The 15,153-nt window shown below is 52.0% G+C and overlaps 1 protein-coding gene across 2 annotated transcripts in view; it reads right to left on the reverse strand.

The window, feature by feature from the left end:
* AXL (AXL receptor tyrosine kinase) overlaps positions 1-15,153 on the reverse strand; it is a 68,926-nt gene that overhangs the window by 38,315 nt on the left and 15,458 nt on the right. For both annotated transcript variants that reach the window (XM_032962876.2, XM_032962875.2), the window contains exons 3-9: positions 13,340-13,440; positions 12,398-12,568; positions 7,168-7,254; positions 6,422-6,537; positions 5,220-5,571; positions 4,607-4,749; positions 3,937-4,084 (exon numbers count right to left, since the gene is read on the reverse strand). In XM_032962876.2, the coding sequence (XP_032818767.2) occupies positions 3,937-4,084; positions 4,607-4,749; positions 5,220-5,571; positions 6,422-6,537; positions 7,168-7,254; positions 12,398-12,568; positions 13,340-13,440 (1,118 nt within the window). The remainder of the gene's footprint in view (positions 1-3,936; positions 4,085-4,606; positions 4,750-5,219; positions 5,572-6,421; positions 6,538-7,167; positions 7,255-12,397; positions 12,569-13,339; positions 13,441-15,153) is intronic.

Genomic DNA, 15,153 nt, shown 5'->3' on the forward strand with positions numbered 1-15,153 from the left:
GCGCACACGTGTACGTGTATACGTAGGAAAACACACACGCACGCACACAAGTGCGCGCGCACACACAAACACAAAGATCACCCCTGTAGCCTTAACAGACTGTTGGGGCAAAAGTGCTGTTAGCGAGCACCTATGAAGGCTGGCACAGTACACGAGGGGGTGGGGGTGCACTGTACCATGCCCAGTCGCCTTTGTCTCCGCAGACCATACCAGGTACTCATTTGAGGCCGAGTCGACCCAGTGAATGTCCAGCAAGCGGTTCAGAATTTCACTCGCCAGAGACGCTAGCCGTGGTGGGTAATCAAACCCAATCTTTTCGATTTAAAGCTTTCGTAACTGCAAGGATTCATCTTCTTGGTTCTTTCGGTAAAGTCACGTAGATTGAGAATAAAACAATAAAACAAAATAAGACAATAAAATTCTCACGACGTTTCGGCCACAACACAAGTAGCCTTCTTCAGGTGAAGGAACAGAACTGTCGGGACGACAGCAATGTCGTCTCGACAGTTCATTGCTGTCGTCCCGACAGTTCTGTTCCTTCACCTGAAGAAGGCCACTTGTGTTGTGGCCGAAACGTCGTGAGCATTTTATTGTCTTATTTTGTTTTATTGTTTTATTCTCATTCTACGTGACTTAACCGAAAGAACTAAGCAGATAAACCCAATCTTGTCGCTGCGGTGATCTAGCCACCACTACCGCCCACTCCTCACCATTGACGCACAAAGCAGGCACGTGCTATGAAACACCCGCACACACAAGAGTGCCCATCGATTCATCGCATTCCACAGAAGTCTGCACTGCAGAACTAAATCCTAGGGCGAAGGCAACCACACGAGCTCCGGTTTCACTCGGGTGCCGGCAACGCGATGGCAGTGACAACAAGCGCCACACATCCACCCACGACCGCAGCCCCTCCACCCCCAAACCCGCCACCACCACCCCCCCACCACCACCACCACCACCCCACCACCGTGCCCACGTGGCGGTGCGCGGAGCGGGAGCCGGCGCGTATCTTAGCGCCGATGGCACCGGTGATTAGCCTCCGTTGTGCTGCTGCAGGGGGGGTGGGGGCGGCGGGTGGTGGGGGGGGGGGCGTACGAGCAGAGTCACGAACGAGGACTCGGAGCCCAGGTCGGCGAGCGGACCCTGCGTGGCTCACGTCGTGTCGGAGATACCGAAAAGGGCACCGCTGAGATCCTGGGTTCGACTGCTGTGGCTGGGCAGTCACAGCAGTCGAACCAGGTAGCGAGTTGATGGGCTCAGCTCGGTCACCAAACGACTCGCACAGAGGTCCGTAGACTTATATCGAGACCTATATGCTAACGTAGACACCAAAATGCTCAAGTAGAGATCAATGGACTTACGTGGAGACACACTGATGGAGTTGTGGATATTTCAAATTTCCGGGACGTGGGAGTGGGTGGAGAACGATTCCAATTCTACAGAAAATGAATAATACTTTTTGGTTCTTTCACTGATTTAAAATAAATCACCGATTTATTTTATTTTCTACCCACGTGACTTTACCGAAAGAACCAAAGAGTATGGATTTCCTGCAGTCACGAAAGCTTCAAATAAAAAAAATGAATAATGCTTGGGTTTACCGATGCACGACAAACACTCCTTGCGGGGTTTCTGTGCCCAGTGTGTGGAGAGAGAGGCTTATTTGCAAGTTACTTCATAAGTAGTTCCGTGACATCCTCTTCTTCTCTGGCATGAGGTGAGGCGCCGCTGCCCGCGAGCGTTCCGTCTCGTCACGTGACGATGCGGGCGGCATCAGAATCAAACGTGCGTCCGGGGTGTTTGTCCGCAAGACGCTTCCACGCGATAACCCTTCATGTGTGATGGCCATGTCGCTTCTGCAAAAAGAGCTACGTGGCTCAGTGGGGCCTTACCCTTTTAAAATTAAAAAATAAATGTTTTAAAGTTTTATACTCCTTTTTCCATGACGCCTCCCAGGGGGCCGGAGAGGGCGTGATGATGATAATGATGGTTTTGTAGTGAAAACGTGGCGTTTGGCTTTTGCGATGCAGAGGAAGTCGTCCGCGCCACGTTGCACCCTGCACAACCTGCCTCGTCTGAGATTCCATCTGGAGCGTTTGGGTCAGGGCAGGATAATATTGGTTTTTTTTTTCTCTGTGTGCGTGTGTCTGTCTGTCTGTCTGCATGTTGGTCTGTCTGCCTGTTTATCGATGTCTGTCTGTCTCTCCCCCGCCTGTCTGTCTGTCTCTCCCCTGCCTGTCTGACTGCCTGGCGTTCTGTCCATCTGATTATCTTTCTGTTTGTCTAACCGTCTGTCTGGCTATCCTCAAATCTGCTTGCTTGCCTCACATTATTTTAGTTGTGCTCCACAGACTCAACAAACTAAAAAAAGGCATGACTAACATTTGCCACAGCATTTCAAACCGGGTAGCAAGTTGATGGGCTCAGCTCGGTCACCAAACGACTCGCACAGAGTCGTTACTTTGAACATTACGACAGTTCAATTTTAATGTGCAATTTTATTGAGGGGCTGTGCGTGCTCTTTGTGTGGTCTGACACTATTGTTGTTGTTGTTTTGCTGCCTTGCCAAGCTTGCATGTGGCGTTGAAAAATCGGCAGCAATTAATGCACTCATGCAATTTGTACTTTTTATTTATTTTATTTTCGTGACTTGCTTACTTTTTCTATATTTTGCACTCCCATCGTTTTTGTTGTTTTTGTTGTTGTATCGTTTGTTGATGCAACTCGCTGACACGCCCATACTGGGCATCTGTGGGAAAAGAGCTTCATAGCTCCTCGGATTCCGCCTCCAGGATAAATAACGATTCTGATTCTGAACATTGCATGTTCAAACTGAAAAAACCCCATAATATCAACCAACTAAATAACCTACCAACCTATTTACCCGCCTATCTTGTCTGCCCACATACTTGTCTAACCCCCTTCTGATCTATCCTCCTACCTGTCTGCCCTACTACCTGTGCACGACTCACCCACCACCTGCTTACACACCCACCAGCCCACCCATATCTGTCTTGCCTGCGTTTCCACTCCCCATCATAAAACAATGACTCATTTCACAATGCAGGAGAGCACTGCGTCTTCCCACAGCAGCTGACGCCCCCTCCCCCCCGTTTTAGGCACGCACGCAGATTTGTGGCGCCTCCGTTGGACGTCTTCACACGGCGGGGGAAGGGGGGAGTGGCGAAGGGCACGTTGAAAAACAAGTCGAAGAAATTCACGCTCGGGCGTGGATTACGCAACACGCCATCGCAACACCTTGGCTCACGCAACACGCGATTCCAACATGCACCACTTTCGTCCGGAAGTATTCGATCCGCACTCCGGAAGCCCAGAGGTAGCCGTCAGGGCAAAACTCGCCTGTGTATTTGCAAACACGGTCGTGGTCTTTCCTGTTCTGCTCTGCGCCTTTTTTTTTGTATCAATGCAGCCCGGGTTCTCATTTATTGCAAGTCCTGAATAGCGACACAACTTTTACACCTAAAGTATAAGTTCATTTCTCGTCGCATTGAGTTTACCAGAGTTACCATGCCCCCCCCCCCCCACCCACCCACTCTCCCACATTTTATACAGAGACCCAGAGAGAGACAGCCAGACAGATACGGCCAACACAGAGATGATTAGGCAGGTCGAAGGTTACACCCAAGGCGGCGGCGCGACAGTTCGGGGGACTTGGTCACGAACGGAGGGCAGCGACGGACCGCAGGGGGGAGGGGGGGGGTGGGGGGGGGGCAGCGACAAACGGCGGGGGGCAGCGCGGCGGCGCGCAGGCCGCTTGGTGCCGATCGACCCTCGGGCCCGGAGAAAACGGGCCGGTGGGCTTGGCCCGTGGGCGGCCGCAGCCCAGCTGTGAGAGTGAAGTAGCACGAAGCCACGGCCTCTCCCACTGCCGGATGAAGGCCCCTCCCCCCGGCCCTGCCGCGCAGTACTCACCGGTCTGGTGGAGGTGAACGGTGAGCTCGGCGCTGGCCGGCCCGTCGCCTGCCGCCGTGTACGCCAGCACCTGGACCGTCAGGTTGCCTCCGTCCGCGGCGGAGACGTTGAGCCGCGCCCGAGCGCTCCTCCCCGCGTCCAGAGTCTCCTGCGGGCGAGCGCGGCACCGCACGCGTCGGCAGTAGGCTGTCAATCGTTATTGGCATTGTCGTCGTTGCTATCATCTTTTTTTTAACGCGCAAATTAACCGATGCCGCTGCTGCGTTGCCAGTGGTGCACAAACACGAACAACAAGGCGAGCCAACGCGTTTCGTCAATAACCCTGTGGACCGAAGAAGAAGAACACTTTTCGCACAACGCGGAACTCGCACCGTTACAAGGCGGTTTCTGAGCGGTCGACGACGAAATACTTTCTTGAGATGCGCGGCTGAGCGGCACGATAGGGTACGCCAAACGATACGGTACACGGAGGCGTACCCTCATCTCAGTTCTTTGTCCCGCCACGGCATGACGGCAGGCCGAGTTCACGGCACAAACGTGATTCCCGGTAGCAGTAACTCCTCGTTTAACGCGTTTTCACTGAACGTGGCACTTTTCAGAAACGCATCTACTACCTCTGCCAGCCGTGGATAGATCACGGGTGACAACGACGATTATGGCAGTGCCGTACCGGTGGGGCGCCATGCACCGAGTAGATCAGACGGTAACCGCGCACCGCGCCGTTGGCGAGCGTCGGAGGGACCTCTGCCCACGTCACGTCGATCCAGTCCCCGCTCTGCATCAGCGAGACGTTCTCGGGCGCCACCTCCGGCACTGGGCGCACGGCGACACACGAGGCGTTGGAAGAGCACGTTAAAATGAACGAGCGGTCGAAATGATTCCTTTGAAGGAAGATTCACTGTTGATTTGTTGGAGGTTTGGCCGCGTAATGATCCGGGCCGAAGTCGCGGTCGTCCAACCCTCCCGCCACCTGACATGGCCGAACGAATGGCATTTGTCACGTGGTGCACAAGCGTTCATCGCGCCGGTTATTAGCTGTTGCAGCTCACTCGCCGGTAAGTTTAAGAACAATTCCCACAACCAATTTTAATTAAAAATAGATTTCATTTATTTAAAATCAATATATAACAAATATTTTTCGTGGGACAACGTCATTGTGGCTTTAACCAAAAATCACTTATGATTGATAATATGGGCTGCAAAAACCTGCGTCCACAGGTAAACAAAAGTTAATGTAAACATCTCATAGTTATTAATAAACGTCATCACCTGCTTACACTTACCCCCTTCCGTGGTGTTGCCTTGTGACCAACCCGACCAATCAGAGCGGCCGACCTCGTTGTCACAGGCGACTCGCAGCTGGTACGTTGCCATGGCGGTCAATCCTTCAATCACGTGCCAGCTCGGAAAGGGGGCGGCAGTGACCTCCCAGGCTTGCTCATTGGCTGTCGTGCTGGAGGCGGAGCCACGAGGCATGGGGGCAGGGCCCGTGGAGGCGGTTGTGGTAGAGGAGTTTGTGGTAGAGGAGTTTGTGGTGGAGGGGTTTGTGGTGGAGGCGGTAGAGGTGAATCCATGTGGAGTGAGGGTGGGTCTGCTGGTGATGCTGGCGTCCGAGGTGAGGCCCTTTCTTAGAATCTGGTAGCAGAGGACAAAATGCATTTAAGTTATGCCTTTCATCACCATTATCATCAGCCATGATCATCCACTGCTGGATGAATGCAGCCCCAATCTGTCACCTTTCTTCATGGTTTCGTGATGCAGCAATCCTCCCAGCATCTGCGCACAAGCCGGAGTCATTGCTCAATCTCCCCGGTGGACGCCCAAATGGGCACGTTCACTCCCCTTTTAATCGTGGCAATTTTTTTCATTTTTTTTTCACGTTGTATTTCCAAACCTCCTACAGCTGTGATGTCATGAAAATGGCCCATGGAAGGGGATATCACAGAACTGCTTCTGAGATCCCTTTCAAGTGCCCTCTTATCCACACAGTATGGGTCAGCACTTTCTCAAGCACACTGCAGCAAAGTGACGCTCGTCACGAGACGGTCAAACGTGATATTTTTCATTCTCTGGAATTCAGCCAAATTGAGTGTGGCGTTAAATTTAACGCGATGTCTTCTTCTCATGCAGTCATTGGTGACCGGTCCATCTGAGACTGTCGACTCTCTTGGCTTGAGAACCCAGCATAACAATGGGTGGTTGAAACCTGGACTCCAACTCAGCTGGCTTGTCAGCAGTGCCTCTGACCCATGAGTCACCTTGCCACCCCATGAGTCACCTGACCACCTTAGCACACCTACATTTGAATCCCAATCCTTGATATATTTCAACCCTACTCTGCACAGGTGGCCGAAACCTGGATTCCAACCCAGGTTTCTCAGCGATGTCGGCCGAGTTGCCATTAACCTCAGAACCTCCCGGCCGCCTCTATTCCTATTCATTGATTTATGTGTTTATTTGCGACAGTGGAGGAGTGCCATGCCACCTGGATGACGCAGCTCGCGATGGTGGAGAATCCCTCGAAGCCGGGCACCCAGGAGACGTTGAGGGAGTGGGCGGCCGCCCTCGGCACAGACACGGACCCAGGGGCGGTGGGCACGACTGTGAGTGTGGCACGGCGAAGAGAGAGGGGGGGCACATTGAGAGGCAGGGAGAAAGAGGGGGACAGAGAGAGAGAAACTGCGAGAGATGGTAAGAGCGACACAGTGAGACACATGGAGAGAGACACAGGGAGAGGCAGAGGGAGAGGTAGGGAGAGATATATGGGGAGAGAGACACAGAGACAGGGAAATAGATACAGAGAGAGACAGTTAATGAGTTAACACGAGGGAGAAAGCCAGGGCATCCGGAGAAAACCCATGCTTGCGAGTGAGGGGGCAACCAGTGGGAAACCAGTGGGCAACAACGCACAGATGATATTAGTCCGCATTCTGCTGTACCACCTCCTTCTGGTGAGCAAGGGTACGGCTCCTACTCGACGCCCCACGGGAAGGGAGTGTCGCAACATCTGTGTGTGTGTGTGTGCGCGATCCACCAACCTTCGCTGCTGCCTACACAGCGCTGCGTTACAGGCAGCCACGTGCAGCGAGCGTGGCCACCGCTGCCAGATTCTCCTTCCGGCGCACGATGAGATAATGTGTGAAAATCTAAAAACGTAAATGTCGAGGTTGGTGACCGAGCCCGGCTAAAAGGAGCCCCCGAACAGAAAAAAGAGAGTGCTGCCCGACTCGCCTTTGATGTTGACCAGTGCATTGTGGGAGACGCTGACGCCCCTCGCGTTGGAAGCGTGGCACGAATACTTGGCGCTCGTCTCCTCTCCTGGGGGAACAGAAAAAAATGTTCGCTGAAGCCGCAGCCTCTGAACAAATCCTAAAAAAAAAAACACTGAAAAGAAAATAATTTAAAATCCGATCAGCAGAGCCGCGCAAATTTGCGAGCCGACCTGACATCTGCTGCCAATTTTCGAGCAAGGACCGGCACGACCGAAGCGCAGCGCTCAAGACGGCGACCCGGGTTTGATCACCGCGCCCCGTCGCTCGTCGGGAAATGATAAACGCAAGGTGGGTTTGCCAAGGGCCATTGGAAAGAAGCGTTTGAGAAAGTCGCAGAGATTGGTTGGAAGCATGGACAAATAAGGAGAAGAGCATGGGGTCATCGATGCCGTTGATGAAGCAAAATAAATTAAATCGTGAGGACGTTTTGGTATTCGTGCGATCGTTCTTTTAGCGGGAAGGATATCAGGAAGGCACGAAGTTTTACAGACACGGTTTACAGTAGCTTCACAGTTAAGGGGGCGATGATTGCAACGCGTTATCCCAATTGAGTAATCTGCAGGTAATTTAGAAATTTGCGACAACGAGGATTTATCGCTCAAGCGAGCCTGACGCTCGTGTGGATCCGGTAGTGGCGGGGCAGTGTAAAGACAGTGGCAGCAGCAGCAGCAGCAGCAGCGAGATAACACCAAAGGCCCACAACAACAACGCAACAACACTCCACTAAAGTATAAACAAATTTTATTTCACCAGGTAAGGCCCACTGAGCTATATGGCTCTTTTTCAGAAGCGCCCTGGCCACGAATGTTAGCTAAACAAAGTGGCTTATCGTGTGGAAATGTATTGCAGGAGCCAAATACTCGAAACGCATGTCGATTCTAAATTTGGAGGGAAAAACCGGACGACCCAGAGAAAAAAAAGAACACGCGACCACGGGAAGATAGAAAGAGAGAGACGCGCAAACTCCAAATATACAGCGGGTGCCAGGGTCGGGATAGAACCCACGACCTCCTGTGTACCAAGCGCTTGATTTGTAATGATTACTTTGTGTTTTTGTTGTTGTTCGAGTTCAACGTCGTGCGGGGGGTGGGGGGGGGAGACGCGAGCGTTTCGCGAGAGCGGTCGAGCGCCACTTTTCTTCCGCAAAAACTAAAAAAGTGGAAACGCGACGGTACACGGAGCGCAGCCAAACGCAGCCGCTGCTATTTCCGTGGGCTGTGTGTGTCTGTGTGTGTGCAGTTGGTACAGTAGTGGGTACAGCTGGTGTATCTACGGGTCATCACGGTCAGCCAACCCATGGCACCTGGGTCTGTCCAGAAACCTCCTGTCAGGGAGCCTTTGACACTTCACGTGACTTCAAGGTGCACCAGGCCTGACACCGGTACCATGGTGATGTCACCATTACTTAGTGGAGAATGGTGGGTATTGGTATTGGTGTGTGCAGGGCGTGGTGCGGGCCACCCACTCCCTCGTGTGCCATGTCAGCCTTCAAAGATGCAATTCGCTAACAGCACTTGCCCCAACAGCCTGTTAAGAGTATATGGGGGATCACTGTGTGTTGTGTACAGGGTCAAGGTCATACGTGTGGTGGGAGTGGTAGTATCATGGTTCGTGCTTTGCGCGACGAACCCGGCGAACCCGGGTTTATATGTGGGGCACTGCAGAAAACTTAAACAAAAACTAAAAAACGTTAACACCTGTAATTCATTTTTTTACAGGTAAAGCCCACTGGGCTATGAGCTCTCGTCATTCATAGGCGACCTGGCCACACACGATGACAGCTCATTGATAGTGGCTGCTATCACCATCGCACGTGGGAATTAATAGGAGCAGCTAAGTCATATAAATGCGTGTTGATTCTCAATCCACCACGAGGAGAGAAAGACAGAACACCCGGACTCCAAATATAAAATATTATACAACAGGCATCGCCAGGGTCCGGGATTGAACCCACGCATCCTGCTCACTGAGCGACGGAGATAAACATCCCGCCACCATCCCAGCGCCCAAAGCCCTCGCCAATGAGTCAATCATGAAGTATCTAATGCGCATCGTTCCGCAGTAATTGAACACAACCTGATAGTCTTGGAAGGACACGTGTTATCAGTGACCCACGAAGGGTTTCTATCCAAATTTTTTTTTCAAAACTGAAAAAAATATGTTCGGCTTTAAAAAAATTTATATAGATAATAAATCGTGAAAAATGCCCCTCGGCATAAAAAAAAAATGTGTTCCCGTTCTGTCCGAGGATAAGAGCGTTTTTTTTTCCTCACTCCTGGAATGAATGGAATTTTTTTTAGCAGAGCAGCGCTGCTGTTTACAAGGATCGCTGTCCCGCCCCGCGGGCCCCTGAGCTGTGTACAATCGCCGCGTTGTCGCGTGCCCTGTGTCCGCGTTGTCGCGTGCCCTGTGCCCTGTAGGCCTTGGAGATAGGGCGACAAATTTAAATTATTTAAACCCTTTTTATTTTATTTTACCAGCTAAGGCCCTACTGAGCTCCATAGCTTTTTTTTTTTTAAAAAGCGACCTGGCCACAAATGAAAGCTCAAAGAAGTGGCTTATCATCATGTGGGAATTTATAGCAGCCAAAAACAATAAACGCGTGATGTTGATTCTAAATCGTGGAGGGAAACACCGGAGGACCCGGAGAAAATTCCACGCGACCACAGGGAGAGAGACACGCAAAGTATAGGGTCGGGATCGAACCCACGACCTCCTGTATACAAAGCGAAGTAGTTAACATCTCGCCACTTTGGCATCCCAATCATCACCATATCTGATGGTGTTTTCAGGTCGTGCCACGCGTGCTGTTGAGCACGGTGTCCGATGTTTCGCGACACGTGCCGGGAGCTTGGAAGCTTCTTTGGCAAAGAATGCAGCACGGAGCAAACGGGGCATTTAAATCTAGAGTGGTGGAGCGGTGGCGCCTTTGTTAGCAGCCTCCGCTATAAACCCAGCTACCAGAGTTCGCATTCATTACACTCAAAGCGCTTGCCACAAATGAACCACAACATATTTCTGATCTCAAGCAGCATGAACCATCACGCAGCAGCAGCGACTTTTGGCGAGGCATCGAACAAAGACTGCCACCGCATCGCGTGCTTTCAGATGCGCTTCTGCGGCAGTCTTCCTTCTGATATTGGGATGCCACTGGAGCTGTGCACTTTGATGTCATCTATATTGAAAACTCATTGTTGCAGAACTGCTTTTTGCGTTGAGATTGTTGTCCTTCACACCCACATCTCCAATCAGCACGACTGGCTGTGTATGTTGCGAAAGAAGTTCAACATACATCCTGACCACGGCTAACATCAGTGGGCAAGTAGTACCTGAACCGGTCCTGGTTCCCACCATTCACTCACCAACCCACTCTGACCAGCGTGGTGAAGTATGGACAAACAAACCCCATGCGTCCCCACCTTGCCTCCTCTTCGTAGCCCAATGCCAACTGGGCCCCTTCCACATTCAACAGACGCATCACTAGCAGGTAGACCTTCATCCAGCAGTGGATTGTGCGAGTAAACCTTGTACAGACCCTCGTATGTGACGACAGAGGCACGTCAAAGCACGTAAATAGTTTCTTCTTCTAAGTTAAACAATTTACAAATAGATTTCAAAGCATTCGTCCAATGCTGCATCATTCCCTGCAGAGTCGCATTTCATAAACAATACGAATACCAACACCACATGACTAAGCAAGCTCTGGTTACATAACTCTGCTCACAATGGGAAAATAATTTCCCCACTTCTGCCACTTGCTTTATATGAATGACCAACGTTATGCAAACAGGCAAATAAAAGTGTGAGCAGCTGCAGATTTTTCTCATTATTCCTCTTATTTATATGCCGAGTCAGCAAACACGCATACAGGATGAGTAGCCCCCGAACTCTGCCGTGCCTCCCCACCCTCGTCCACATCTCTATCTTTACGGCTCAATGGGAACAGTTTAAAATGCTTTGCTTGTTCCACCAGATGAAAAAATACGCAGTGTCATCCAATTCCAGCGCTTGAGATGTTCAGCTCATGTGGGTCCCTAGAGTTTCGCAACCGCAGCTGTCGAGGGCCCTGGTGCAAGGAACATAATGGGCCCCCCCCCACCTCCTCCTCGGTACCCCTCCACCGCCCCCGTGCACCCCCCACCCTTCGCCTCATACCCCCCCCCCTCCCCATTCAGGCCTCTCCGGTTTCCCCGTCAGGCCTCGGTGCAGTTGCACCGCCTGCATACTTCATAAAGCTCACGGACGTTGTATCACCGTAAAAAAAGTAAGACTAATCAACAGCGGTTTGTTAATCCACTGTTGGATGAAAGGCTCCCCACGTCGTCACGTTGGTCCTGGGGGTTGTTTGACCATACTTCACCAGGCTGGTCAGTGTGTGGGTTGGTTTAATCCCTCTCTTTGTGGACGTCGCATGCCATTAGGTCCTGTGACCTCCGCGGCCAGTAGAGGCGTTACAATTGACCACGATGCAAATGCATATAAATAATTGGTTCTTGAACAGAATTTTGACCCCGAAGTGTGATAATTCATCAAATGTAAATGCGAAGGAGGAGGGGGGCGATGGAGGGGGGATGGCTCTAGGTGCAGGCGGGGGGTGAATCATCATCATAAGTCTGGTCGGCAGATTCTTGATAAACAAAAAAAATATCGCTGATAAAATTGCTATCGTGTACATTTTTACGGGGGCATGGGTGTTTTGTTTCATTCATTAATGTGTTGTTTACGAACATTCTAAGGCACAGACATTCCTCTCTGCTGAAACGTGCGCTCACAATGTTCACGTTGTTGCGAGAGGACACAGGGGGGGACCCTGTTGTGCCAAGACAGGCGTTCTACTGAAGATGCCACCCGGCCAATCGGAGTAAGACGCACCAACTTTCGCCAAACCGCCAAAGACCACGTGACCGCATCGCCCTCAAACGTGCCCGGTCTCACTGCAGACGCAACTGAAGAAGCTCTCGGCAACGGAGCGGAACGTCGGACATCGCGGCCAACACGCGCGCGCGGCAACAAACCAGATATTTGCTTCTGTGCGCACGTAGATTTGGAACGCGCCCCTATGAGAGATCCGAACGAATCCTTTGTCTCGTGGTGCGCAGATGACTTAAGAGATCAACAAACAAACGAACCAAGACCCGCGTGGCCTACGGGAGTTCCGTCGCGTCCCAAACCCGCACGCACGCACGCACCTCGAACGAGCAGCACGGAGGGGGACACCTCCACGTGGTTGAGGGGGGCCCCGTTACGGAACCAGGTGATGAGCACGGGATCGGGGGGACCCTCGGCGGCGCACGTCACGTTGAAGGCGGCCCCCCGCAACACGCTCACGCTCGCGGGGTCCTGCGTGAAACTCGGCAGCCCTGGCAAAAGAGAGACGGGAGAGGGCGGTGCGCACCGTACGAGTCACAATTACGACATTGCATTGGCTTCCGGTTGCCGAACGGATACGATATATATAGGTCGTACTCACGACACACGCAGAGCGCTTGCCACAAATGAACACCGATACCTTGCTGATCTCGTCGAGGAGCTTAAAACCATCATCACGCGAACCCCGGTCGTCCTCGCAGCAGCGGTTGTTGTGTGGCTATCGAAGAGAGGCGGTTGTCGCATCGCGCGCTTTTAGATGCGCTTCTGCGGCCGTCTGGAACGCTCTTCCTTCCGATATTAGGAAGCGGCTGGAGCCATGCGTTTTTGAATCTAGACTGGAAAGTCATTTTCTCATAACTGACTTTTTTGTGTTTAGTTTGTTGTCCTTCCCCCTGCACGGTTGGCTACGTATGGTGCGAAAGAAGTTCAACGTACATATATGTACATGAACGCGATCGCACCTCACGACGCCACGCGGCAACAGTGAGCATTATTTATTACAGAGAGAGAGAGGCAGTCATGGGCAGAGGAAAAAAAAGCAAGCTATCTGAAAATTTCACCCAGCTGTGGAAAGATCATGGCTGATTGATGATGATGATGAGTTGTACGTAGTGGGTTCACTTGACTCCCTGCAGCCACGGAGAGGCAGCCTCAGCGACTAGCGAGGGATGAGGCGGCGAATCCGTTCTTTGCCTCCAAACGAGGTATCCCTTCATGTGCTCGAGGAAAATTAAAGATCGTGAAGTGGTATACCCACTGACCTTCGACCCTGAGGAAGCCTTCGTCCGACAGCAGCACCCGTTGGCCCTCTTCCACGCGGCAGCGGTACGCCCCCGCGTCGGTGCGCGCCACGGGGTGAATCCTTGGAACACGAGCAGACAGTTCCACCTTGTTAGAAAATGAACTACGTAACAATAATAGTGAGAGGTGACTGGGGTAGAGCTCAGTGGATCAGCAAGCCGACCCAGTAATTATTCGAATGTTGGGCCCCCAACGTTGGAATGTGGTTGGGACCGTCGGATCAGCGTTGCTCCAAAGTTCCACGTTTACTGGGGTGTCTGAGATCCCGAGTTCGAATGTGGGTTTGAGCCACCCAACTGAGGTTAAGCTGGGTTCGCAAGTGAGTGTAGTGGGTCACGTCCACCAAGGAGATGGAGCGATGAAATTGGCGCGTGTGCAGGTTCTGGGCGGATCGTTACATCGCAGGTCTGTGAGAGATGGCAGCAGTTTTTGGGAGGCCTTCATCCAGCAGTGGATTGACCAAGGCTTCTGCTGCCGATGATGATAATGATGGAAAACAGACATGGCAAGACACTGATTGTCTCTCAACCGGTGCAGAGTTTGCTTCTCTGAAAGCAATGCTGATGATAACATGCACTGGGCAAGAAGGCCGTGGCAGTTGATGGGATGTGTAAAAAAAGACACCAACTTTTATTTAATTTCGAGAGACAAATATGGGAAGGCAGGCATATTGTCAACATCTCAATTTCGTGACCTTTTAGACCCTCCAAGGTGACACGAGTCATGATCTTCGCGTCGTTGCGTTGAGCGCAATAACGGAGCACTCGCCGATTGGGCAATGACAAAGTTAGCTTTTGAGTCGTGGTGTAAGAGGAGCAAGCCAGAGAGAGCAAGGCTGCGGAGCCTGAAAACCCCACCTACAAAAGGGGGGGTGGGGAGGGCTGAATGTACTTTCATCGCCCGGGGCCGTGTGAACTCGGTCTGCGGAGCAGAGACAATGGATCCGAGCGTGCGCCCCATCGCGTCCACGCGGACGCTCCCACGTGACCAAAACATCTCCTCTTCCTCCTCATCTCCCGATGTTCCTCTTTGGAGCGAACAGATCGTGGCGTGCGACACGAGCTGTTTTTTTTGTTTTAACCAACCACGTAAGGCCAACTGAGCTATTTAGATATTTTTTAGAAGCGACCTGGTTATCACAAATGATAGCTTAACGAAGGCACTTGCCACATGGAAATTTAAAGCAGCAGAATACTATAAACGCATGTTTCTAAATGTGGAAACTCCATGCAAACTCCATGTCCAGGAGTCAGGGTCGGGATCGAACCCACGAACTCCAGTATACCAGGTGAGGTAGTGAAAAATCTCACCACTGCGGCTCCCCCAAATTCAACACCGCTACTGCGGTCTCCCGTGGCCTCGTGGGCAAGTGGCTGGAACATTGACAGTGGGAGGTGGGAAGGGTTGCCTATGTCCGGTGAGAAAGAGGTTCAACGTACATACGTACGTACAACACGGCTCTTGGCTCAACTCGGCGAACGAACAGAGCAGGGAACGGCTGCCGCCGCCGCAGCCGCCGCACCGAAAGAGAAAACGTTGAGGTTGTTTGACCATACTTCACTATCTTGGTCCGTCCTGGGTTGCTGAAGAGGGGAAACCCCCCTCCCGACCCGCCAGGACCGTGGCTGGGAATTGAACTCAGGCTGCCTAGGTTGATGGCTCAGTGCGCTAACCACTGTGCCACCGCTCAATTGCGATTCCAGCCAACGTTTGATGAAAACAGCTGAGGTTGTCGAGTGGTCATCTGGCGGATATAGCTACGACAACAGGTTGA

The sequence above is a fragment of the Petromyzon marinus genome, chromosome 29 (assembly GCF_048934315.1).
Source record: "Petromyzon marinus isolate PM22_M1 ecotype Great Lakes invasive population chromosome 29, UKy_Petmar_22M1.pri1.0, whole genome shotgun sequence".
NCBI lineage: Eukaryota > Metazoa > Chordata > Hyperoartia > Petromyzontiformes > Petromyzontidae > Petromyzon > Petromyzon marinus.